The sequence below is a fragment of the Takifugu rubripes genome, chromosome 7 (assembly GCF_901000725.2).
Source record: "Takifugu rubripes chromosome 7, fTakRub1.2, whole genome shotgun sequence".
In the NCBI taxonomy this organism is placed as follows: Eukaryota; Metazoa; Chordata; class Actinopteri; order Tetraodontiformes; family Tetraodontidae; genus Takifugu; species Takifugu rubripes.
The window spans coordinates 7,341,727-7,369,026 of record NC_042291.1 but is presented as its reverse complement, the minus strand read 5'-3'; the positions used below and the strand labels follow the sequence as shown (position 1 = coordinate 7,369,026).

Sequence of the window (27,300 nt, the reverse complement as noted above, 5' to 3'; positions counted from 1 at the left end):
CCTGAACCTTTGATTGAAGAGAAAAAACACTTCATCATTTGCAGGAAAGCCACTTCTGGCCGGAAACCCCGCACCCCCCGCATTATCCGTCACTTTCTGCCTCCTCTCATTCCCGCACGTGCGGCATTGACCATAATGTGCTTATGAAATATGCATCAGGAGTTTCCGGGACCGGTCCGACTGGGAGCGTCCAGTCCGGGTTTTTGCACCTGCTGCCCGCCTGCTGTCAATGAACGTCCGCTGTCCTCTCCTCTTCTACGCGTCTCCATCGCTCCGCCTCTTTCTCTCCATCCCTCTCTCTCTTCTCTCTCACTGTCATCCTGCCTCTCTCTCTCTCTCTCATTGCATCCATTTTTGTGCATTTAAGAAATCACCAAGAATTACCAACCTGGCGGAAAGGGAGCTAAACGGGGTGACAGAGGACTACAAACGGAAACAAAACAAGGACGGACTGGGGGACGCATTTGGGTCATTCGCCCCCTTTATTTTATTTTTTTTACTTTTTTTTAAAAAAAAGAATATAATTCCAGCATGCGAGTAAAACCTTCCTGAAGGATGCCAGCGATGGGTTAGACAGGATTGAACATGACAGCGAAATAAAAGGCAAGGCTTGTTTTTAATCCAACGCGCTCCATTTGACCACTTTAAACCCGGGTGGATGAAGGAGGAACCGAAGGCTGCGGCTCACTATTTAGAAACGCGTCTGCTTTTCTAGTATCTTCTCCTTTTAGGTGTCGTTTTAGCGCACAACTGCTTAGATGATATGAATTCCGGGGGTTTAATAAGCACATGACAAGCCTCGGATAGTGGAGGGTGCAGCCTTAATTCACATTTTGACGCTTATTTATGCAAAGTGGGTTCCAGCTAGCACCGAGCATGTCGTCTCCGAGCCACGGCGCCCTCAGCAAACATTGACACCATGTTTTTAACGTTATATGTCGGCCGAAAATGCTGCTGGTTGACGGTGGTTCTCCCGTTTCTTTTGTGGTAGCCACGGTGTATAAAAGATGTCTGCTCCACACGGGCCCCGGGGCGGCCCTGGCCCCGGCCCCGCAGCTGCGGCTGCCTCAGCGGCGGGCGCCGTGCCGGAGATGCCGGACCTCAGCCACCTCACCGAGGAGGAGAGGAAGATCATCCTCGGTGTCATGGAGCGCCAAAAGACCGAGGAAGCGAAGGAACAGTCGATGTTAAAGTAAGGAGGGGAAACGGGGCTGGTGGGAGCTGTTGCTGGATGGGAATTTGTCTCTCGGTGTCACTGCTGGATCATGTTGCCTCCCGACGTCGAAGCTACGGTTTCACCGTCGCTAGCTGATAGCACCGCGGTGAGGGGACCGTTCCCCTCTCCTGGTCGCTGTCTCCTCGCTCCCTGTTGGCGGAATACTGCGTAGAAACGGGCGAATGTCGTCTCAGAATGCGACGCTCTCCCCAGCCTCTTTCGGGTCCACTTCGCCGGAGCCGTCGCTTTACTATAATGGGCTGGGTTAGCAGCAGCGGGCGCCATTTTCGCGTAAAAAGCACGCCAAATTGCTTAACCTTTCCCCGCGAACGTCACCGAGGTTACACAATGTGACACTGGAAAGATGATTTAAGGTGTCCTCTGTGATGGAGGGGGTGTGTGATTTCAACAGTTGAGCTGTCGGTGGAGCCCACCGACCCCCTGGATTTGCGTCCCCCTCCCGCCCCTCTGAGCGCACAGGTCCCCGGGAGCCGCTTCAGCACCGCGGCGCTGTCCACCGCTGTCCCCCGCTCCCGGTTCTTAAGGCGGACCGGACTGCTTTCACCTTTGCTGCATGAGCCATAACTCTTGTTTTATGGTGGAGTATTACAGTCTCTCGCTCTGCCCTAGCCATAAAACCACACTCAGTTGATGTGCTGTTAATTAAAAACTTGATTTGGGCTCATGAGGAAAAGTCAGAGTTGGGGGGCAAAGGCAAGGCAGGGTGACCAGGCCACACTTCTGCTAGGACACTTAGGTAATAAAGCATTCCGACTGTTCTGGTGAGCTAAATCAGGTAAATATTTGCTCCGTGGCGACATCCTCAATTGAGTGACAGTTGTGCAATCACTACCTAGCACAGCTGCATGATAAACATGACTCATGTTCTCCAAGATACGGCTACCTCTCAGCGGCTGCTGCATGTGCTGCGTGAATCATTCAGGGCCTTTTCCTTCGCCCACCCCCCCTCCTCATCCTGCTCTATTCCCCTTCCAAATAGCTGAGTGTTTTTCTAATTTCATTTCCTCTGAGGTAAAGGGGATTGTCAGCTTCAGTCACCCTTAGCCTGTCAGCGATGCCCAGCCTGAGCACAGGCAGAGGACGCTGGTCTTTGTATCGGACGGGACTGATGTTAGGTAACTAAAACGCACACGTGCCAGATACCGGAGGGTCACAGAGGCCTCTATACTCTATTGATTGCTTATTTTCACAAGTATTGTGTGTCCAGCATGGCTCCTCTCACGTGTTCCCGACCCGCCAGTGTTTTCCTGCGTGGCGCACCTCTCCAGCCCATTTTACCCGATTTATTTTATTATTTTTGCTCAACATTTCAGGCAGCGCGACTGTGGGTTTGTCTGCGTTCTCTCTATATGTGCAAGGTGACTCACCGTGAGTCATCAGAACAGTAAATCCCCACTTTCTTCATGAATCACGCGAGCATAGCGCATCCCAAAGCAGCGCTAATATGCTCAGCTCTGATAGGTAAGACTGCAGTGGATTAACTTGTCATGGGATAGTAGCGCTCGCCCAAACCAACCCGCCCACACTGCCAAATTCAACCGTATAGCGTCCCGCTCGGTCGACTTTTTTATTTTATTTTTTGGAGAGGTGATGGTTTGAACATCTGAGTCTGTGGATTAACTGAGGGAATCCTGGGAGGATGGACGGATGGGGAAGAGGAAGGGAGAGGGAGAAGCCTCCAGCAGCAGGGCTTGCCAACTCGCTGTCATCTCATTGGAGGTGCTCCGGCGAGCGTGGATGGAAATCCGCGGCTCCTGACTCGCATGTAATTAGCTCCTCTCTCTCCGCCGGTTCGTAGCGGGCTCCCACGCTGTACGCGTGTCTGCGCGGCGGAAATGGACTGCGACAATGGGGAAATCGATTTCCCGGAGCCCACGATGCGGCGCGCTACATACTGTACTAGCTTGTTGTCAGAATTATGTCCTAGAAAGCTCTTCAAGGCCGCGGTCGAGGAATATTCACCTCAGAACGTCACTGTCTCTATTTTCCACATAGGGAAGCACTTAAGTGGCTCCAGGTTTATTTGTTCCCGTGAAGGAAATGCACTGGAGCTAATAGCTACCTTAACTTTCTATGCATCAGCGAGTCTCTGAGCAGTACAGTAATAATGCTCTCGGGCCCCCTCCCCCACCCAGCCAGACACTGTGTGTCCTACAGGCAGACATCAGCTGCCTGCGATTGGGTGACCCACACAACACCCGGGGCTCCAATTCTCCTTTCCCCCCTGTTCCTCCACTTTTCTGAGGCAGCCTCCTGGTTCCTGGTGGAAGACATGAGGGGATGGAGGTGCTCCGGTTCTCCATCCGAACTCGCCCCCCCCCTCCTGGCGCTGATCATCGAGGAGGGCCTCTTTCACTCTGGGACCTCGTTTGATAAGAACTAATTATAACGGCCACCTTTTAGGAGGAACCCCTGCTGAGCTGCAGCCATTCCAGGTCTCCGGAGTGTCTGCTGCTCTATTATGTCACCTACCTTTTTTTCTAGACTGATTTTTCTCTTTGTTCTGCCTCCAGCATCTGTGAAAATGAACAATATCCTAAAAAAAACCACACAGAACGGTTGATGGTCACCATTTTTTTTGCATGCTAATACACTATTAGCTCACAGTCAGGTGACATTGTGGAGGTGTGTTTGGTCTTTTACTGTGTGTGTGTGTGTGTGTGTGTGTGTGTGTGTGTGTGTGTGTGTGTGTGTGCCTTTGTTGAGCTTCGGTGTGCCAAAAACTGGCTGATTTGCATATTCTAATCCTACAACTGCTACTACCAAACGAATAACAAGCAGGTCATTTCCAGGTTCCATAACATTATAGGGTCGATACTTTATGATCAAAGCCCGTCAGCTTTGATCTTTGGACGCTCTCCAGACTGAGGAACATCACCAAAAGTGAAGCCGTCTGTCTCTTGGCCCGTGGTCGACATTTCCTGAAACTTTCATCAGAATCTGTCCACAACTTTTGGAGTTATTTTGCTAAACTCCCCCAAATGATGGCTGAGGTAATAACACCCCTAATCCTAGTAATAACAGTCTCAGGTGGAGGAGGTCTATTCTCTCGTAAACGTTGGCTGGGCTCTGGAGCTCGGGGCTTGGCAACATATTGCCTGGCTGATGAATAGGGAGGGGTGTGAAGGGGGGGTTGGGATGTGTATGTTCAGCACCAAGAGCATTGACCTAGAATTAGCTTTGATTGATCACATCCCATTTCCTTTTTCTGTTGCCCTCCCGCCTCCCTTCCCCCCACCAGCTCACGCCGCCCCCCCCCCCCCCCCCCCTTTCCCGCCAGTCTCGGCCATTTACCTGATAGCGCCGCGGCGCTCGGTGCACCAGCCGAGGATGCTGGGAGCGCACGGGCCTCAAAGTGCCAACGTTATTAGCGCCTTCATTCACGTCCAGGTCGGCTGAGATCTGAGAGTCGCTCCGCGGGGAGAAAGAGCAGCTTCCTGGGCCGCCGGCGTGTCTGTGGCACCAGGAGCAAAATTCCCGATGAAGAACTTAAACATCCCAAAGCCGCAGGAGGGAAAGCGGTTGTTTCCCAGGTCTGTGTGGTGTGCAGCGGACGTTCGTTTTGCAGGGCGAACAAGGAAAAAGGAAGTAGAAACTCCAAAACTCAGTGGACGCCATTGGTGACGACACCTGCGGGGGCACAATGGTGGAAAAGAACAGAGCGATTCTGTCTGTCCAGAGTCGTCCCTCCCCCATCGCTTCCCCCAGGGGGGAGAGCGGGAGAGGGGGAGTGTGAGCGTGGACGCCGTCTTGACTCTGTAAAGCGGAACGCACGCCAAGCGTGTGTTTGGATCACTCCGTTTCCACGCGATTCTTGTTTGTGAAGTCTGGAAATAAGCCGAAAAATGAACTTTGGGTCATATAAAACATGACGGTAAGAGTCATAAACAATGTCCGAAGCCTTTATTGTCCCAAAAGTCTATTTTAGGAGACCTTTCGCTTGGTTCCAGGCTAAATTTAGAATGGGGCGGGGCTTCATCCTTTCCTACAGGACGTCATCAAAGTCGACGTGAAGTCTTAAACTTCCTCTGTCTCGTCTCACCACCCTATGAAAATACTCAAATCTAAAAATAGAAAAAGAAAGTTAAAGAAACGCAGCGCGCCAAATTCACTGAATGTTTGAGAGAATGAAGCAAGTTAAAGCTTTAGACCTTTGGTTCGTAGGGAGACGCTATCAGGTGCATTGAGAGGAGCAGAGATGGAGGATGTGTCGTCGTGTGTGAGCGAGTGTGTGAAAATATTGATTTATTCTGGCTTCAGAAGGCGGCTGGTAATTTTAGCCGTTTCTTTGTGACTATTTTTAACAGACGTTTGGTGCACTGGAGAATATTTACGGCAGCGGGACATTTGATTGTCTTAAAATAAACTTTGCCACACATGTTGGGGCGATTAAAGAGGCAGCGGATTGATGTGTTGGGGGGGGGGGGCAGGGAAGAAAGTGCTGCACCGGTTAGGACAGAGAAGAGGAAATTAGAAGAGAGGACAGGAAAGGAGAGGAGGAACATCAGCCGGAGAAGGAGGGGGGCGACACTGACGTCTGAGATGCTATCGGGGCTCATTGCTGATATGACGGCCCCCGGGAAGGGGGGGCTATCAGCTGCCATCTCCCACAGCACAGCCGCGCTCTATTGTCTCTCAGGGCTTTGCTGGAAATAACATCTGGATTTGTCAGCAGAGGTTTTATTCTCCTCTGGGCTTTTATCCCTCAAGCAAAGTTTGAAGGGATTTTCCTGGCCCCCGGCGGCACATTCTGAAACGCCCTTGGCAGAAACGTGAGGGTGGGGGGGGGGGGAAATAATCAGGACGTGGCGAATTGAAGAAGTTGAGCTGAAATTGGTCATCTGGATGAGCTGGATGTTACCACGGTGAGGAGCCTGAACGCATCGTTTGTCGGAACAGAACCCTCATCGTGGGTCCTAAAACATCTGGCCTGTGGTTGCGTAAGCCTCCCAGCATGCTGTGCAAGAACACGTCGAAAGGAGGAGAGAAGCTTACGCTAAGAAAGAGCAGGAAGGTGGGGGGGGGGGGGGGGGGTGACGTGTGGAAAAGTGAGCGCGAGAAGAGGCCACTTCATCACTTTTATTGCTCACCCTCCGCCCCCCCCCCACCCTGAGTGGAGTCAGTGTAGAGGAAGATATACAGCAGCCCGTCCTCCATGGGAACCATGCGGAACACGTGGGCCCTCCGTGGAGGGGCCGGCAACACGGCCCCCCCTAAACAACTGAGATGAATGAGGCGCGCCGCGCCAAAAGGCTTTACGTTATGCGCATTAATTACCGAGGCGGAAGGGGAAGCTTTTATTTGTTGTTGCTTGGAAAGGGAAGGTGGCGACACGGTAACTGTGTCACTGCAGCTGGTTTGGCTAGTGAGGTGTGGTGCGCTCCCCCCCCCCCCCGTGACATTCCCTGAGGGTTCGCAGAGGCCTGAAAGGTCGGGAGCACTCGCAATAACTCGCCACTCTGGGCTGCACTGTATATTGTTTTAGCATCAGGATCATAACGGGCCTGTGTGCAGCTGTCACGGGATCTGCGGAATTGTTTTTAGCAGTTAGCACGGAATGCTAGCGTCTCCTGTCAAAGGCTAATTTTTTTCCACGGAGAGTGAATGTACCACTGAGGTCGGTACCTGTGCGGACTGGTAGATGAAGTAGGAGATAGGAGGGCTCCTTCAGAGGCTGAATGGACATGAACAGGACATGCTGAGATCAACATTTAGCTCATCAACAGATTCGAAAGTTGCTGACAATCCTTCACCCAAACATCGCAACTCAGTAATATTTTAATTTGTTTAAAAGCGTTTAATTCATTCGGGCCAACTTATGTTGGCAACTGCAGCCACCCACAGGTGAGAGCATAGCACATGCTGTTAGCATATTAGCATCTGTTGCTGTTTTAGCTAACTATTCTGAATCGCTTGTGCACGTGACTCATCCAAGCTGATCAAACACACTTGTTCAACAACCCCTCAGAACTACGGAAGCTAACACCAAAGATGCTCACATTTCCCTGTGCCAGTAAAAGTTTGGCCAGCCTGTCTCAATTTATGTAATAGCGAGATGATACACACACACACACACACACACACACACACACACACACACACACACACACACACACACACACAGAGTTAGTCACATGACCTGTCAGTAGTCCTCACCCGTAAATGCATCTGTGTGAGCGGGTGTATTTACCGTTCCCAGTTTACACAGGCCGCTCTAATCTTCCCGTCTGTGTGTGTGACGCGCTTTGCAACGAGGCTCAGCTGGTCCGAGCAGGTGCAAACCAGGCCGCACAAATACGTGCAGGCCGCCTAGCCGGTCCCGCTAACGCACCTTTGCGTCGCTCGGTAAACCCAGGCCAGCTCGCGCTTTCTAAAAAAGCAAATTCCGCCTCCTGTCACACACTCCCAGACGCCGCACACCAAACAAAATCCCCCCACACATTAGCTTATAACCAGACAGGAGGATTCATTATATAATCATCTGCACGCTGAGTTTCATTTGTAATCTTTGCCTTTTTTTTTGCAGCGTTTTCTATTTTTATATAACCTGGATATAAGTGACGTCCCAACTTGTCTTGCCCTCAGGGGCCACTGCAGCTCTTCTTCTGTTGCTTTGAATTAGCGTTAATGTGCTCGGAGGTCCGGCGGGGATCGGAGCCGTTCAGCGGCGGCGCGGTTGCTCCTTGGACAGTAGATGTTGCTGTAGGTAGATTACAGAAGCGGCTAAACAGGGGAGCTGAAGAGCAGCAGCCGCTAATGCACCCGCGACCCTTACGTAAGCCCACTGTTGAGGGCTACACCCATAGCCTATCATGCAACCCACAACGTATAGTCCGTGTTCACGGCGCCCGGGGCGAGAGATAGCTTTGTGGAGGCTTTAAAAGCGCTGAATTGAGGTTTTGTGCATGAGAACGGGTCACCGTGGTCACAGGCGTTAGCATGTGGGACGGGAGGATGAGAGGCAGGAGTCCCGTTTCTCAGCCCGTCCTCTGACAGAGACGTTGAGATCACGGGGCCGTGCCCCTCGACTGGAGCCGGGATCTCCCTCTAATCCCTTAATATTGCCCGTCCCACAGAGATGCCGCCATCGCCATGGCAATGGCGAGTAGGCCTGCGTTCGTTGTAGCAAAGTGGGGCAAAATAAGAGTGGCAGGCAGGGGGGGGAGGGGCTGCAGAAATCCTCCTTTGTGACACATAAATACAATCATTTGAAGTAGTTTGCAGGCATTTAAAGCCACCAGGCTTTAGAGGCCACGAGGAGAAGGAGCAGCGTGTGTTTGCTGGGGCCGGCGAGCAAAAGCTTCCCGCCTTATCCTCCAGCGGGCAGCTGCTCGGATGGTTGCTTAGCCGGTGGTGCTTTAATTCTGTGCGGAGCGGCAGCTAATGCCGGGGAATCCTTTGATTTGGGATTTTACAGCGGCTGAACGGAGTCGAGCAGATCTCTCCGCCCAGCGGACAGATGTGGGCAGATGAGGAGTCCCAGTTTGATTTTAACATCCGCTGAAGGCTCCACGTTAGCTGGGCTGATTTCATGTACTCCAACGTGACATCCCATCCGCCGACGCACACAGGAACCCGGCCCCGGCTCCGCGGTGTCGTCGTAAAATGATAGGCGACACTTCTCCGTGGTGAGAGGAAATTGGATTGCTCCTGTGCTCGCGTGCTTGTGTACACTGGCGCAGTTTAGTTAAGCTAATAGTGAAGTGTGGTAACACTGAATCGGGACAGGAACAGAAGCAGGCCGGCCTAACAATAGAGGGTATCTATTACCTCTTTATTATTAGCCTCAGCTGGGTCTATTATTGGAGCCCAAAGCTGACTGCAGTGTGAGCACGGTCCATTAAGCATCAAGCCCAGAATACGACCTCCACCTCCCTCGTGGAGTTCATCCACAGGCTCTCCGGGTCCTTTTTACTCCCGGAGTCCAGACAAATCCACACAAGGCTAATTTTAGCTTTCACACTACTCCTACACATGAATATGTGAGTGAAGAGAGTGTGTGTGTGTGTGTGTGTGTGTGTGTGTGTGTGTGTGTGTGTGTGTGTGTGTGTGTGTGTGTGTGTGTGTGTGTGTGTGTGTGTGTGTCCTGGGACAGACCGGTGAGCCATTCCGAGCGTGTCCCTCACCTACTGGGATGGGTTCCAGCGCTGCCTGCCGTTTGGATCTGTAGTAGATAGATGGAACCAAACTAAGATCAACAGAACTGGCAGGAAGCTCTAAATCCTGGGACAGAACCGGTGAAGGGCTCGCGGAGAATCGTTGGGCCGCCTCTGTCTGACCGCGGGGGCGAGGGGGGCGCTGTCGGGGCCGGGTTTTTAGAATATTCCCAGTGGAGCTTTTAGCTGTGGGGGGGGGGGGGGGCGGTGACGTTGGCCCGGGACAATGTCAGCTGCCAAGAAGTTGCTGATCGCAGCCGGAATAAAATGTATCTGTGTCAGAATGAATAAAGCGGGCTGACAGGAGGAGCAGCCGGGCATCCGTGCACGTGGGGAGACGGGTCCATACACTCACCATTAGCAGAGCAAAAGTGCACGGGAGACCACCCCTCACCACGCTACTCACCCACCGTAGCGGCGAATTATCCGTTAAACAGCAGCTTGTGCTCAACGCTTCCTGGACGCGAGGCACGGAAATACGCACATGAGCGCACGTGATGAGCCGCCTTTTGGCCACTCCGCTCTCTCAGGAGGAAAAGCTCAATTGAATCCTGGCAGGTGATGGAGGGAGACAGATGGATCTGAGTTCTATTGGCGGCAGATCAGCCGCCGTTGCCAACTCTTGTTTGACAATGGGAATATGAGACCGTGGTCAGGAGGTCTGGCTCGCGTTAGCGTGTCTGTTCTGATCACGCTTCCCAGCAGGCTCAGCGCTAGCTGTGGCTTCTGAGGCCCGGCCGGGGCGCAGGGACGGGCCCGCTACGCCGGGGCGCCTGCCCCCCAACACAGCCCCCCTCCGTCCGGTTTCAGGGCGACGAAGTTTTCAGAGCGCCGTCCTCCGCCGCTAACCCTCCCCGAGGTTTGGTGGAACCGTGAAGCAGCAGTTCCGGCGTTTATTAGAAATGTGGGCTGAACAGGTGCCCGGAGAATTAACCGCCACTCTTTAAACGAGGCGCCATTTTTAGCACAATCTCCCTTTTTCCGAGAGATTTGCGGGGAACGTGAAGCAGAGGTGCCATTTTGAATTTGATTCATCTTAATCTCTCACAGATTCCGCGGAAACATCTTATATTATAGCGGCGCTAGCTTCATTTAGCATAGCTGACAGCCAGCAGGTCTTGGATCAGTATTGACGCAGAATTTTTGTAATTAACTTGAATTGAGCACTTACTGCATGCTATATAGTGCCCCTCATCCTCATTATTATGTCATTATTTTAGAAACGACCATCACTTATAGCCTCTTCTTATGTCTCTCTCATCTCCTAGTGCTACTGTTTGGCTCAGATGGTGTTAATGATGGATGGAGTTGGTATTTACCCACTGAGTCAGATTACTCCCTTATGATCCAATTATCAGGCAGCCTGGTAGTGGACTCTAGGGCCCGTAGGGTCAGAGCTTAGCCACCAGATCCTCTGTTAAAGAATCCCCACATGGAGCTGGAAGAACCTCGTTGTCTGGTTCATCTGTGGAGCCTCGTGGGTTTTTAATATCTGATGCTAAACCAGAAAAATCAGTCCAATGTGTCAGCTGTTTCTGTTTGTGCTGCTGTTGGAAGCACTTCCCTCTTCAGAACTGGTGTGCGACATGCTTTCAGCCTTATCCCGGTGGTGGAACAGGTGTCACATTTTTCTGTGTGACTGAGCTCAGCGATAAGGTTAGCCTCTCTGTCCCACTACGGCCCGTCCATTCAGCACTGAAGCCACCCAGAGACTCCCACAGCACAGGGTTCAAAATGTTGAGGGAGTTGAGGGCAAAATCTCCCCGGTAAAGCCAGGAGAGCCCTGGAGTTTGGACTGAACCCCTCCGCTCAGGTCCTGGAGCCAACGCACCCTGGATGCCAGCCGTCGTCAGCCGGAGCTCCATGTTGTTTCTGAACCGTGTTAATTTTAGTTTTCCTTTCATGTTGCATTTGAATAAGCGCTCCTTTCAAGTCAACCTTCAAGGCGATCTTTGATTTTGCCGACTTTGTTGGGGTTAAAGAACATGGATGATGTCCTTGTTTGTTTGTTTTTTTCTTTTGCTGTTTTATCAACAAGCCTTTTAGGAATTTAAACGGAATATTTTCATACCAACAACTACCAGTGCGTCCTGTGACGCCTCCAAATCACAGCACACAGAAAAAATATTTTCCTACAGGAAAGGCTGGTCTGCGCTCGTCCACTAGAGGGCGGTATTTCACCAGTCATCGCCAAGCGTGACTGCTTCATTACACAGAACCAGTGAAGCAGAGAAGGCTGAAACCGGGTCTAAACAGGGTCTATAAATAACTGCTGTTGTAGCTAAAAAAAAAAAAGCCCAAAAAAACCAACAACAGAAGCTTGAAAGTTTAAACTCATCAAGACCATCAGACCTATGAGAGCTCCTAGCGCTTGCTTTCTTTGTGTGTTAAAACGGGGCAGAACACAGAGAGCACCCTCGTCCCATCTGCCCCGCGGCCTCCGGGAGGCACGACACCAAATACGTCACTAGTGATATTTTACACTCACTCGTTTTGCTGGCCAGTGTCAAGTAATACACTCACATATGCACACATGAGAGGACAGTACACACACTCGGTCCAGGCGGGCAGGCGGGCAGGCAGCAGCTCGATCAGATAAATATGAGGCTTGTAATGCGACCACAGAGACGAGGCTGATGGGATCAATAAAGAACGGCACTGCAGGTCATCAGGAGAACGGCGAGGGGATAAATATGGACTGGCTCATCAGGAAACAGAGCAGCGAGACTGTCGGGTACTCAGAACCGCCTCTTCCCTCGGGTGCTCTCTCTCCCTCTCAATACCATCGAAATCTGCTGTGTTTGGAGGCGTTCTGGATGCTGCTGTGGTTTTGTTGGTCATGTTAGAGGAGTTGTTTGAGTCGGCTAAGCTCAGGTCTGCCCAGGATGAAGTGCAACTCTGGCGAGTTCTTCCTTCAGATGCACTTTAATGTTCAACTAAAGGTGTTGAGGTGTCACCCAGCAGAGGTGTTCTGCCATGTGCGTACCTGTAAACCATATGGGGGCCACTCAAAGCCTGCATAGGCTCTCAGTCATCCAGGTCTGGGTTGAAGGTAACTGGACTTATGTGAGGTTCATGTGACAGGTTTTGCTCCTGTACGGTATGAAAGAGGGTGCTGGTCCACATGAAGCAGCTCTTTTCTGTTGGTTTGCCACCTCTGATGCCATTCTGAGTGTTACTTTTCTTATATGTTGACCCCGTTTCCATCATCACGTTCATCATCTTCATCCTAATGTCATTCACGCTCCCGTTGAATGACTCTTTTTGTGATTCCGCATCAGTATTCCCACAACATTTTGTGTTGATTCCCTTATTTTTGTGTTTGTTCTGCCCTCAGTTGTGCACACTTTTTTTTTTTTTTTTTTTTATGTTTTAGGATCAAAGAAGAACCAAAGCCTCAGCCGGCACAGTAAGTAAACTGCATTTCCCAGAGTGCTCTAGGCTTTGACACTTCTTCCTGTCACTCAGTGCTGTGTGCTTCATGTGGCTTTCTCCTTTCTGTCGGGGAGACAAGTAAACGAAACGTCAGTGATGTCATGGAAAGCTGCTGTCACGCATTCGATTTAACGAAATTCTGCTCACTTAACAGCCAACTTCCACGACATCGTCGACAACAGCTTTCCCTTTTCCGGCCAGCTTTGTTACAGCCAGGCCTGTATACCCTTTGTGCTCTTCCCTCGGTCCTCTCTGGCTGCTCATTCATATCCAGTGTGACATCAGCACTCTGATTGGCTTCTCAGCCTCAAACATCGGCGAGGTGCACCTTCCTTCCTGTCTTCCTGTTTCCGCCGCTGCGTTTTAAATCCACCTGTAGGTGTTGGCAGTCTGGTATCCCGACCCCTGAGCACCGCTGAGCGCTTGATGTAGCTCTCATCTCCATCAGCAGTAGAGCTTTTCTGCTTCCTTCCTCTTTCCCTTGACTGTACGCTTCTTCTGCCCCCCGTTTCGCTCTCTCTCTCTCTCGCTCTCTCTCTCTCGCTCTCTCTCTCTCTCTCTCTCTGTCTTTCTCTCTCTCTCTGTCCTCGACACTGTGCCTGGTTGTCAGTGTTCCACTAATCGCCGCTCTGATTGTCTCTGCGCTGGTCATGGTGAATGTCCCCGCCTCTGTTTGATTCTTCGATCCCGCCTCCTCAGATAAACGCAGGTTTTCTCTTATTGTGAGCGCCAAAAGTTCCAGTCACACTTTGCTTGTTTGAACAGGTGGTTTAGTGGAATCACTGAGCTGGTAAATAACGTCCTTCAGGGCCCGCAAAAGTCCCAAAATGAAAAGGAGCCAGAGCCAGACACGTAAGTAACATCAGGCACAGACATACAATGGTGACCCCCCCACCCCGACACCCTGTACCGGCCATGTTTAAGCTCTGTGGAGGTGACATCATTTGTTTATTCGGGAGCACCTGAGTGTTTGTCATGTTGGATTCCTGCTTTGTGAGGTACACCTGCTGGAATATAAGGAATTACACCTCCTGATCAGGAGGAATTTCACCTTCCAACTTCCCTCCCTAAAGTTTGGCATCTGCTCCGAAGTGGAATTGAGTTGGTGTTTGTAACCTTAGCCAAAGGCAAGTGAGGTTAAAGGTCACAGTAGGCTGTTAAGAAACACTTAACACATTTACCCTACACTATGTCAAATTAAAAAAAAAAAGAAGAAATAATTAAAAAGCAGAGCATAAGAAAAGATAAATATTCCTCTAAAGGTGAAAAGCTTCAGGGGGAATATGTGGCACTGTGGCTTCATATTGCTGATATATTGAGTTTGGAGAGAGTCTCGGGTTATCGGGGGGCGTGGCGCTGCTCTGGTGCAACCCCAGGTTCAGAGCGCTCCGATACGCCGCACAGGTGGGACAATGAGCAGCGTATGAGTACTCGTCAGCAGCGTCACCTGCGTTTGACGCCTGTGACCGAATAAGCAAGCGGACGCAGAGCAACAGCCGCCTGCTGCCACTTCCATTGATTCCTACAGCGTTTGGACTCTTTTCTTCCTCCTCCTCTGCTCACCGGGACCTCTTTAATCTTCTATCTGTCTCTTCCTAAACTGCTTCTCCATATAGGGCAGAGGCTCAGGATGGAGTGTGTGTCTCTGGGACGGTTTGAGTCTAAGGGAGATTAAGTGAGAATAAAACACAATTGTTTGCAGTCTTATTCCCTTTATCCTCTGAGACAGTGGCTTTATCTCTCGTATCACACTCTTCATCACTCTGTTATCGCTGCCTCTGACAGAAAATAAGATTTGGCGGAATCTGTTAAGGCTACGTGGTAATCTCTGCTGGGTAAAAACACAAAAGCTGTGACACAATTAGCCCTTTAATCCCTCAGCGAGGGTCGTGCCAGTGGAGCAGGTCTCATGTTTAGATGTCACGGAAGCCTCCTTCTCACACATGCACGCACGCATGTGCGTCCAGATCATGCGTGGCTGCTGCATTTTGGACTCTAAATGTCTAAATATGGGCACGGCGTGCGTGTTCATCTCAAACTCAGCGCTGTATGTGGTAAAAGGATAGCAGTGCTCAATAATTCACAAGCGCTAATGAATGTTGCAGGGGACATGTGGGGCGAAACCAATTCTAATCGCCATATTATGAAGTCAGCCCAGTGTTTAGTTTCCAAGGAGACGCTCAACTGACATGTATCATACAAAATGCATGTGAAGAGTTCATGTATTTTTATTTTTTATTTTTCTAAATTTTGTCCCCAAGGACCTATAGGGAGGATCTACTCAGACATGAGGCGCCATCTGTAGGACACAAACAGTAACGCAACTAAATCTGACATTTGCAGGGACGCCGATCATTAATGAGACTTTACAGTAAAAAAAGATGCTTCCTGCAGCGTGCACCTGCGGCGTGCACCTGCGGCGTGCACCTGCGGCGTGCACCTGCATAGCATCTCAGTTTACGCCACCCTGATATAGAAGCAGAGGTGCAAATGACTCATTAAAGGCCAGGCAACCTGAGAAAGTGGAATTAAGTGTAGTTCTCAAGATTGCAAAGGCAAATTTGATCTCCACAGGCACCATTTTGGGTCAGAAGGAACTCGGCTTTGCAGCTTCTGATGTCACGGCGTCTGCTTTTCCTTTCAAAACCTCAACCGCGGCCGAGCTCGTGTCATTTAAGCAGTCGAGCAGGAGGAAGGCATGTGGGTTGAAGAACGTATCAAATCTCAGGATATCATATTGAAAACTGGCTTTAATGGCTGTTATTCCCCCCAGAATTTCTTATATCCTGATTCCAACCTAACAGAAGTATTTCAAATAACCTTAATTACATAATTCATGCCCTATTTTACCTGTGACCATGCCATATTTCTTGCTTCCTGACCTCTTTCCTTGCCTGTTTGCTTGCAGGAAGTTGCACCAGCAGTTTGAGTCATATAAGGAACAGGTTAAGAAAATGGGGGAGGAGACGAAGCCGGCTCAGGACCAGAAGAGCGAAGCCCCCACCTGTGGGATCTGCCACAAAACCAAGTTTGCCGATGGCTGTGGCCACCTCTGTTCATATTGCCAAACAAAATTCTGTGCTCGGTGTGGAGGACGAGTGTCTCTGCGGTCAAATAAGGTAACGCTGACTTGCACGATAGGTGCTCTGCACACACACGCACACACACACACACACACACACACACACACACACACACACACACACACACACACACTCACATCCACACAACGCCGGCGTTCTCCCTCAGGCTAATTTCTCCCTGTGCTGTCGTAATCTGGTAATTGAGCTGACAGTATCATCTCCTCTCATCACGTCTGTGTTCAAATTCTCTTCCCTCTGACGCGAATCACGGCTGGAGCTGTTTACCGGTTCTTCAAAATCACCACTGGAGGGAACTCTTCCCCCTTTTTCCAACACCAGGAGATTGCGTAATTTGCCTCTCCGGTTCCCAACTAACCTCTGCAAAATCCTCTATAACGTCAAAGCTAAAGCTTTTAGCATTAGAATGCTTAAGTTGAGTGTTTTTATGCATTAACTGACAATACTACCAGGCCCTACTTATGCCACTCACTCGCTCTCTCTCTCTCTCTCTCTCTCTGTCCCTCCTCTGCTCTCTTCCCCTCCCCCCTCTGACGCCCCGTTTCTTCCTTTCTGCTGCATTCCTGCTCTCATGGAATTGCAACAGGAGGACAAAGTGGTTAGCAAATCCTTTTCTGCCTTTCTTGGAACCACTCATGCTATGATGTGTTGTGTATTGATGCACATACAGCAGCCAAGGATGAGACGCATCCCAACAATGATAATTAGTCCCGTCTGTGAGTCTGAACTGTGAGGCATTGATTAAAGCTCTAATTCAGGGACATCTTGGAGAGGGACGAAACTTAAGACACAGTGTGTTTCCTTTCATTTTTGCATCACAAGTATCTTCATTTCATTTTTAAAAATTCTACTCTGCTCTAAATTGTCTGGAAAGAAAATATTTTGGAGTCAAATCAGCTCCAGAACCACCGGGAAGGACCCCTGCCCTGCTGCTCCCAGTTGTATTCCATTGTCCACCAGTGGATAATAGCCTGGAATTCAGTTACCTTGTGGTACGGACAGTGTTGAGTAATAATGATGGACAGGCTGGGCATTAGCAGACGGCCCGGGATATGTGCTCCATTCCCCTGGCACTGCCATGGCCATGTGACACTTAAGGCTGATTGTCTGTCGAGATCATGGACGCCGGTAATAATATAGTATGACTGCACAATGCTAAGCTACGTCGGAGAAGACGCACGGAGCAACGCTGCAAAAGACGCAGGAATGGACAGGGCGGCATCTCCGTCCTGGACACTAATGCTATATGTTTGACATGATTTGGGATTGAGAGACAGGAATGTGATCTTTCCTAGAGTGCAATTGGTCAAAATCAGAACATAAATCAATGAAATGACATGATTCTTTGCGGCGTTCTTGCAGTCTGGCAGCCGTTTTCCCCCTTCCTGACTTTATCTTATCGCAACAAGCACAATTATGGATCTAAGATAGAATATCTGGGCTGATAACAATCGCTGCTACTTGTGTCAGGTAATTTAGCCTCTGTAGCAGATTCATGAGGAAATAAGTGCCGAGAGACATTTGGCGGGGGGGGTAAAGAAATGAATCCGAAAGACCTTTTGATACAGGTAAACTGGGAGAAGTTTTCAGATGGCCACTTGTAGCTCTCCAGCATTTCCTCTGACGTGGTTCTAAAGGAGCCGAGGAATCAACAGGCTACAGGGAGGAAGTGGTTTGTGATTAAAGCAACACTCTGTGGCCCCCTTCGGCATTTCTGCCGTAAGACTGAAGGGGAAGTACGACGCTCATTCAAGGGGACTTCTCTGGGTTCAAACATGAAGGGTAATAAGGTAGACTGGCTGGTTTCTGAGCAACACTGTAACATCCAATATCATCTATAGGAATGGACAGACTTTGTCTCATGATGTAACCCCCTGTACCGTTACTGGGAGTGTAGATCTTCAGTTCATACAAATACAAAATTAAACTCTTCTTATTTTAGATGTACTGAAGATTCAAGGTAGCTTTGTTGTCAATTCTGTAATGCACCAAAGGCACGCAAGATGGCCCAGAACATGTAAGATGCCGGGACCAGTATTGGCTGGAGGATCACACAGGGCCCTTCATCCCAAACAGCTAACTTTTCTCTCCAAAATCAAACTTCACAGTTGACCACACATATTTTCTGTGTTAATCTGGCCAACTGTAATCCAAATATTACATGTTAGTATAGAACAGCACAGTTCTGCTCTGTGGGGGCAGCACCTTCCTTTCTCCAGCTCCGGGAATTGGCTGGGAAATGTGTTCCCTATCCTGGGTCCACCTTGGGTGCTCCGCCCAAACGGACTTCAGGAACTTCTCCTTCACTCTCTGTCCCTACACATCACTCATAACCACAGGTCAGGGTTAGAACATAGATTGACAGGTCGAGAGCTTTATCTTCTGGCTCAGCTTTACACCAACGGACCGGTACCTCATCCGCATCCTCGCAGAAGCTGCGCCGTCCTGCCTCTGACCCGAAGCTGGAGTTCCTGTCCAAGGGGCCCGGCCTGAACAGTGACGTTGGGTCGAGGAAGAATAAAAAAGATTAAAAACTGCAGAGCTGAAAATGCTTTTGTGGGAGGATTCAGGTGTAAACCCCCTCTCACCAACCTTTAAAGATTCAAATAATTGTATAATAAAATATGTGCTTCTTTAATAGAGCTTTTTTAAAATGAGAAAAATAAAGAAACAGCAATTCGGTCATGTCATCTTGGATTTTAAAACCTAACCCCAATATTTCAAGTCCTTTTAACCTACATGTGCATGACAGTTCCCACAGAACATGAACGCAGCACTGTTTGCTGGCATGCCTAGATTTTGAAACCAATGGGCCCCCATGACTTCATGATTTCACATCTGTCACACACACACACACGCACACGACTGTGGCAGCAGATGTGTCTCCTGTTTTTTCTGGAACCCATCAAAAGTCTGGTTGGAGCACAGACCGGTTCGGACACGACATGGTGCGGGGAGGGGGGGGGAGCAGCGTCGCGTTTTCGGTCTTTCTATTGGACTGCGAGCTGGGTCGCGCCGCATATATAATGAGCTTTCATCAACTAGAACAGAGCTGCGGCTCTGATACGGATGGATTAATACCGCGGCGCTGGGGAACATGATTTGGTGCCCGCTCCACATGCTTTCGCCCCGCAGGCCAGCTGACATTGAGCTCGGGGTTGTTCGCACGCTTTGACGGAGCGGGTGCAGCGATGCGCCGCCGGAATCCTCCGTGCTTTTAAACGCTTTGGCATCTTCGGGTGGCCGAGCCGATGAGGGAGAAGAGCACCGCCGCATTGGCCGGACAGGCTCGGCCGTGGTGAGCGGAGTCTCGGCGTAACCTTCACGGTGCCTCGGCGCTGCCGTCTGGACTCGGAGCTGCCCGAGGTGCTGAAGGTCGACAGTTTCCGTCGTGTTCGGGGGAAGGAGCTGCCGACAGCCGCTTCCATTGCGCACAGAAAAGCAATCTTTCTCCCAAACACGATGTTGTCCGTCAGTGGCACCACCGGTAAGCTGCTTTCTTATAAATATTACCTTTTAAAATGTTTGGAGTAACCTCCGCTGCTACAAATCCCTAGAAAAACACCTCAACGGAGGACTTTTAAAAATACACAGGCTAAAGAATTCATTTTAATTTTCTTCCACCGCGCGTCACGTCTGTTCCGTTTTAATGACCGTGTCGGTGTTGGAGGAGCTGAAGGGGACGCGAGTCTGTCAGAAATGAGCTGTTTCTGCGTGAAACCACCGTCTGTTCCTCATGTGCATGAACTTCAAACAAGGCACATAAATATTCATCAGGTCTGTTATTACTGGCGCGCACACTAAAATTAGAAGCTCATTAAAATGTAATTCACCACGTGCAGCCGGTGTTGGTGCATGTGAATGTTGGCGCTTCCTCCTCGTTCTCATTGGACGCCGAAGAAACTGCACAAAAATGGCAACTTTTCTTTTGCATTAACTCGTTTTTTTTTTAATTGCATCGCATCGTTTTAAATATATCTCTGGAGGTGAATTGTCTTACTGATTTTTGTGTGTTGTAGCTGGGGTGTTTTAAGGAACCAGCATGGATGCTCATGGCAGATCATTGGGCAGCACATCAATATTGCATGGATTGTGGCTCATCCTCTCCACTTCTCCACTAAACACGTACCTACGTCCAGTGAATTGAGATGGTTTCAGCAGCATGGCTGGTTCACAAAAGGAAAGAAAGTAAACTTTCCATTAGAGGACATGATGATATACAGTGAGGAGAAGGATGGTGCTGATTCACTCGGTGAAATCATGGTTGCAGTGCACTTTGGTGGCCACGAGAGGGAGCTCAGTGCTCGGAACTGTGTGGTTGTGTACGTAAGTCTGCCCCTGGAAAGGGGGCTGGCAGTAAAAGAACAGGCTAAGTACATCGCTGAAGGGTGTGTACTATTTTCTATATAGTGTGTACCAGACATATTTTATTTGATCACATTACCCTTATGAAAGGGGCCAAATGTAGTCCATCCTTACGGAGCAGCAAATTTCCTCTTGTCCTATGCTGTAAATATCTTTCCCATCTTTCCCAGACTGCACATTTTTCTGTAGATCATCTTTTCTGTTGCTTCTGAAAACACCTTCATTGTGAAGAGAAAGTGTTAAGAAAGGAAATTATTTATTGATCCCATGACACTGGGCATTTGTTTCCCTTAATTCGGTGCCTGGGTCAACAGCCTATAGAACATTTAATGGAGTATATATCTTCCTGGTGTTTGCGGGGCGAGGTGGTGCGAGTTTTTGTAGCTTTCTATTTTTAGCTGCAGGTTCAATGACTATGAAATGTGCAAACACAGGGAGAAATGGCCCTGCCTGAGGGCTGCAGCCCTCCGTGCCCCGCCTGCACTCGGCCGTGAAGAGATCAGCTGAGGGTATTGTATGTGTGTGGGTATGTATGTAGAATCTGGCAGAATGGTTGCAGTGAGAAAGAACAGACCTCTGGGTGATGGAGCGTCTGCGTGTGTCTATGATTGTGTCCTTATACTCTCGAAAAGTGTGTTGGTGTGTGTTAATGGCACCTCTGCTGTCATCTTCCCCAGTTGAAGTAACCCTTTAAATCCCTCTCGGACCCCCTGTATATTCTTTAAAATGCACCGTCATCAAGCCCAAAACCTTTTTTATTTTGCAGTTCTAGTGATGGCTCTGGCCAGTGCAGCCAGAATGTGACGTTCCTGTTCCTGCTTTTGCTCTTCCTGCTTAATGCACTGTATAAACTTTCATTTCCATCCTGACTCTGTTCCAAAGTGCAAATCACATCCAAGTATTGACGTCCGGGGCTCTCCGTGCTCAAGATTTACAGGAGCCATGCATGATTCTATTCTTTTTTTTTGAAATATTCTTTCGGATGTCCTCTGATGAAATTGAAGTTTCATGATCACAGCACCAAATGTAATTAATATTTTCCCCATTTGAAAGAGGAATACCTCCTCTGTAAAGTCCTTTCACTGGAGGGGTTGGTGTTCCAAATAAAGAGCACTTCCTCAGATAAGGGTGAGGATCAGGCCAACTAGAATTCATGGTGCGCAAGTAAAGTGACGCTTTAAAACTTTACATCTGTGCCTTTTATACCTTTGTTGAATCTTTTGTACACGTCTGGTGGTTGTCTTGGTATCATCTCCATCCTAACATAAGCAACTTTATCAAAACAAACATACGCTCCACATCTAATATCCTCTCCATGCCATGTCGCCGCTGCTCCATTTCCTTTCTTTCATCATAAGGTAGTGAAATGAAATTACCCACACATCTGTCATCCATACATGTGCCCAACTTCCTGGTGCAGGAAGCGATATTTAGCTGATTAGCAGGAAAAGCAGCCTTGACGCCGTCCCGGAATGGTAACTGATGACTCACGGTTCACTGCAGAGCGCTCGCGATGACCCCAGTTAAAGAGGCAGCCGTAATCTCATCGGATGCGCTCCTCCGGGATGCATAAAACACAATTTGTAGCCACTCTGCTTCCATTGTGTGTCAGCACAGTTATGGCCTATCTGTAACACTGATGTCGGGTCATAAATGTCTCGTGTGTCAGAAAGAGGAGTACGTGCCGCCCGCCGTGTGAGCGAGACGTCTGTTCGCTCGCGCTGCATCAGAAGCGCGGCGAAAATAATCCATCCTTGCTATTTAGGAGCTTTATGACGGCGCCACACCCATGTATCAAGGCTGATGTTTCAACCAACATTACCCCTGGAGGACAGCCAGCTCTGAAGGAGGGAAATACTCCCACACTTTCATTTATCTGCACTTCTGTCTCTTTTAACCTCATTTACTGCTGCTTCCATTTCAAATTCTATGATTTTTAGCATCACCGCTTCTTATACATACTTGTTTTGTGTCAATAAGCATAAAAAAGTCCAGAAATAATTCTGTTAAGTCGTTTTGCATGCATCTACTGGGGTTTGCTGTGTCCTTTTGCGACTTTGAGACTGGGATGTGAAGGTGGTGCTCTGGTCCCCAGTCCGGTCTTCAGCTCCAGCAGAGCTGTTCAGCCCAACCCCGATGCAAAACATCAGCGCCAACTGAATAAAAACATGAGGTGAGCCGTGGACCAAGTGACGGTGGGTGAGGCAGCATTCAGATGCTGCTCACATTAATAACTGTAATGCACTGACTCAGCACTTGGATTGTAAAAGCAGGGAGTGTGTGTGTGTATGTGCGTGAGGTGGGGGCTGCGGTAGCTCCTGGACGTCTGGCCCGTCAGTCATTTGGCAGTATCCTCGTCTTGTCAGGCACATTTGGATGTGGCTTCAAGTTGCTTGGTTCTAGGTGTGGCCACAGTGAGCAGGAAGGACAGAGATTCATGTCTAGCTATAGGGGATGTGATGCATGATTTATACATTTTAGCCATATAATAGCTCCCCGTAAGAAGGGTTGAGACAGAATGCTGAGCTTTACACTGTACTGATGGACTGAGCGTTCTGTGTGCGTGTGTGTGTGCGTGCGTGCGCACACGGTGATCACCGCTCCTGTCTGCTGCTGGATTTATGAGGCTAATGTGGTGAGCTGGCTGCTGGGACTGCAGTATCGAGGAGCAGATAAAGGTGCAAAATGACCCGACAGTCAAAAAGTCTGCCCTCCAGTCCTCGCCCCGAGCATAAAAGAAGGAAAATGTTGCTGTTTTATTCATCTTTTCAAAATGAAATGCATACAATACAACTTTTAATAAGATGATTCTAGCTTCTCCAGCCATTAGCTGTCATCATATGACCAGTAGAAAAAAAGCTTTTTGGTTCATTTGACTCACAGACTCAAAAAGTCCAATAACGATGCTGATGATAATGACGGCTGCTGCATGTGTACAGCATTTCATCAGTCACCTCATCAACACTAGTCTACACGGATGTGCATTAATTATGAGGTGAAGAAAATGTTTCTGTTGCTTCTGAAAAGTTGTAGATATAAAAAAAAAAACCCATCTAGAGCTGGACTGTCTTCCAACTCCACATAGCACCCAAGTCACTTCATTACAGCTCATGATAGGAGACAACCTGTCAGCCACCATTTTCCAGTGCTAACCCCCACCTTTTCTTCCGTGCAGGTTATGTGGGTATGCAACTTGTGCCGAAAACAACAAGAAATCCTCACCAAATCCGGAGCGTGGTTCTACCCCTCGGGGCCTGGCCAGGTGCGGGGTGTGTTTGAAGGCGGGCCGCAGGGGAAGAAGGCCAAACTGCAGGACCCATCCCTATACCCCTACCACGGAACCTCAGGGGACTTGACACCAGCGTCAGACAGAAGCAGACCTCACGGCGGGCTGCTGCCCAGACAGGCGTCTCTGGACAACGGTTCGGGGCTGAGGTACCCTGGACCCGGTGACGCAGCCACAGACAGGTCAGCTGGGAATGAATCACATACGGGTTTGTTTTTGTGGGTGTCGAATTGGGTGATTTTAGAGCAGGAATGCACCAAAGCTCCCACTGTATGAACCTCGATGTCCACATGGGGGCTCCATCCTCTTGGTTCCTCCAAAAACCGCCTTGAAAAGACGCAAACAAACTGGAAAAGATATTAATAAATGAAGAAAACAGTCTGTTTGTCAGTGTGCACACTACAGCCAATCTCAACACACTCAAAGACACACGAGTATGGATGTTATTGGGGTCAAGTTTGCGTTTTTCTTTATTTCAATCGCACAAATGACTAGTAGACGAGTTAAATAGAAGTTGAACCCGTCTGTAAACAAGCTGGTTACCTGCTTCTGCAAATGTGATTCAATCATAAATGTCCGATAACTAAAGTAAAATTACCTTTTCTTTTGTTCTTTTTCGAGCTGTAACCCTCCCATAGAAAGACCAGGTGCGTCTAAAGAAATAAATAAGAATGTGAGTGGGGAAATCTGACCCCCAGATCTGCATCCTCTCATCACAGAGGGTCGGACATGTGTCCTCCTGCCTTTGCAAACCTTTTCCAACTGAATATACTGGGCTTTGAGGAGGGAAAGGCAGTGAATGAATGATTTGATGGATACATCCTGCATGCCTCACTATTAACTTGAAGCAAGTGCTGGAGACAAGCGTGCACTGTTTCAATTTAGTGCAATAAAGCCGCGGCGTATCTGCGAAAGTGCTCGGTATAGGTTCATTTCTCTCTCGTGTCTCGCTGACTCGCTGGCTTCCACGCTCTCTTTGTTGGATTCTTCCTGCTTTTAGCCGCTCTGCACTCCGACCCCTGCCGCACAGTCAACAGCCACACAGGTAATCAAAGCTGCGCCATCATCAACCTTTAGCTGCGACGCAGCGTCGCAGCATCTTACCTCCGTGTAAGTGAACACTACCCACGTCCTCCTCAAATGGCTGGCTGCTTTAATGGAGGATCCGTCTGAATATAGATCAGAGCCATCTCAGTGTTCAGGCATCCAGGTGCTTTCTGTGCCTTTGCCTTTGTGTATGAATTGATTGCTTGGTCAGAGAGGTGGAGATGGGGCAGGAGAGAGATTCCCGCTGTGACGGCGGCCATGAAAAAGCCGCCTGAACATTCAGCGAGTAATGCTGACGATAGATAGCAGAGTCCATGCAAGCAGCTTCCTGCAGAGGCACCAAAATCCACTTCCATTAATCGAACAGAAAGTTTAATTAAACTCCAGGATGTGTTCTGCTGAAGAAAGGAAGGGAAACGGCCAACAGTCTTGTTTCTAAGGAGGGATCTCGTTTATCTCATTGTCTTGGGAGTTTAAGGGGGGAAGATGATGGGACAACTGTAGCCACACTTGACTATGACAATTTTGAAAATCGAAATTTTCCCCATCAGTCCATTCTAACAGAGTAAAACAAACCCAGAAGCTAATGGATGCATGAAGAAGACTGGAACGACAGAGATGGTTCCAATAATCAGATTAGTGTGTGAACTGAACGTTACTGCTGGGATAAATACTTTGATTAGTCATTTGTGAATTCCATGACAATGTGCCAACAGTTTCTGCTATTCTTGTTTAGATATATCATTCTGAGAATGGAGAAGGGATTGTAATGGTTACGTAAGAGGCTGATAAGGAATCAATAAGGCTTTGCCTAATTAATTGATGTTTCACCCTATGATATATCTGGTCCGATGAAACGTCCTGCCTCTGCGGGCTAAATGAATCCAGTGATCCCTGGCTTCATGAAGAAACACTGACTCAATAAAAAATACAAGATGAATAAATAAATGAGTGTGGCCCCCTGAGGGAACAGCCTTTTGTATGCGTCCTTTGCTCCTGCTGGAGACGAGCAGCTGATGTTCTATGTGGATTATAAAGGGAGAACAGCGTCGCCTCTCTATTTCTGGCCTGTACTGTACCGTGGTCCTAAGAGTGCGTGAGAGATGTGGCCAAGTGTGTGCGCATCAGAGCCAGCCGTGCGTGCGCTTCTTTTCAGGCTCTGCGAGTTTGTGCTCCGGAAACGTGAGTTGGATGTGCGGCAGCGGCTGATGTGCCGGTAACGGACGCTGCCTGTGCTGCTGGCCGTCGGCGCGGCCGAGGATGAGTCTCCACTTCTCGTCTCCCTCACGGCGCCTCCTCGCCTCCTCTCACGCCGACAAGAGCGTTTTGCTCCAGCCAGACGAAGAAACGCTTCGTCGCCGGCACCGGCGCTACCTCCTTTTTTAGCGTGTCGAGTCTGAAACATTATGACCGGAGGATCCCGCCCGGAATGCGTCTTATCTAAGGACACTTTCCACCAGGAGCGGCAGGAAAAATATGGAACTTGATCGCCCTCTTTTCTGCCTTTAATGCTCCCCTGGAGATAACAGAAATACCGAGGAGGTATAGGCGCGGAGGGGGGGGGGGGGGGGGGGCGTCCGGCGAGAGCGCAGCTTTTTGGGATATACTGTCGGTGAGAAGGTTGGTGGAGGGTGATCGCTTGCTGAGGATAAAAGGAAACGAGGAGGGGAAAATGCAGTTTGAGACATTGCGTCAGTTCTGTAGTTCGGTTTTGTCACATTTCAACGGGGCTTTCTCTGCGCCTCAGAACATCCTGCAGACGGAGCTGTTCGAGCAGGCGCTCAGCAACATCGGGTGAGTGATTCCTTTGTAACGAAATGCCCTGATTTATGAGGAGGGGCTTCCCCATCGGTGGACGAAGCCAGTGTTCAGGCTGGGGGGGTCGTTGCGTGTATCGATCGGTAGGCAGCCTGCGTAATAACAGCCTACAGTGCCGTAGACTCCCGCCACTGCTGCTGCTGCTGCAGATATTTCCTGGCCGGATGATGGGGTCGATCAGTGATGCTGCCGCGGTTTGTTGCGCGCACGAGTGGCGCGCGTCGCCGCGTATATATACGTGTGCGTGTGCGCGTATGGCCCGGCGCACCGCTGCTGCAGCGTGTGCGCTGTACTGCTTCTGCTCCTGTTAGTGTCGTGAGAGGAGAACATGAGGGCGAGATAAGGATAGTGTGCATTTTTAAACATCCCCGATATGGAAACGTCCCACCCCCACCCGTCAGCATATACCTTATGCAAAGATCGTGGCGCCCGCATGTGATGGCCAAAAAAGGACTGCAGAATATATCTGAGATAGCTTCTAAGCTACTACAGGCATTCATTCATTTCATAAATACCGGATGGGGATACGACTTTAATATCAACGTTGTGGTTTTATTTCAGTGTATTTGTTTGGATTTTTGCATTTTCTGTGCTTTTGTGGAGGAGGTGCGATGGCACATTGGAGCACATTATATCTGCTAATTGCTCCACTCCCCCACAGAGGCCCTGTTTAGCCAAACATGGCTGTCTGACACATCGCAGAAGAGCTCCAACATTTGCGCTGGTGCCTCTGCAGCTCAGGGGCAAAGAGAAGAGACACACCTCTTCTTTACCTCGCCATCGGCAGGGGTCCCTCCCATGTCTCCACCACACGCATCTGTCACTGGGTAGAGCAAACTGCTTACTTCTGCCCCC

General features: G+C 49.5%; 1 protein-coding gene across 41 annotated transcripts in view; it reads left to right on the top strand.

Moving 5' to 3' along the window:
* Positions 1–268: 268 nt before the first annotated feature.
* The window catches only part of rims2a (regulating synaptic membrane exocytosis 2a), an 83,115-nt gene continuing 56,083 nt past the window's right edge, over positions 269–27,300 (top strand). For 8 of the 41 annotated variants that reach the window (XM_029838448.1, XM_029838445.1, XM_029838446.1 and 5 more), the window contains exons 1-7: positions 269–603; positions 992–1,192; positions 12,770–12,802; positions 13,594–13,680; positions 15,737–15,947; positions 16,516–16,527; positions 23,470–23,762. In XM_029838448.1, coding sequence (XP_029694308.1) covers positions 1,008–1,192; positions 12,770–12,802; positions 13,594–13,680; positions 15,737–15,947; positions 16,516–16,527; positions 23,470–23,762 — 821 coding nt within the window. In that variant the 5' untranslated portion in view covers positions 269–603; positions 992–1,007. Of the gene's footprint in view, positions 604–651; positions 732–991; positions 1,193–12,769; positions 12,803–13,593; positions 13,681–15,736; positions 15,948–16,515; positions 16,528–18,978; positions 19,417–23,469; positions 23,763–25,727; positions 26,422–27,300 lie in introns of those variants that run through there. The other 33 variants (XM_029838450.1, XM_029838470.1, XM_029838469.1 and 30 more) reach the window with 17 other exon arrangements.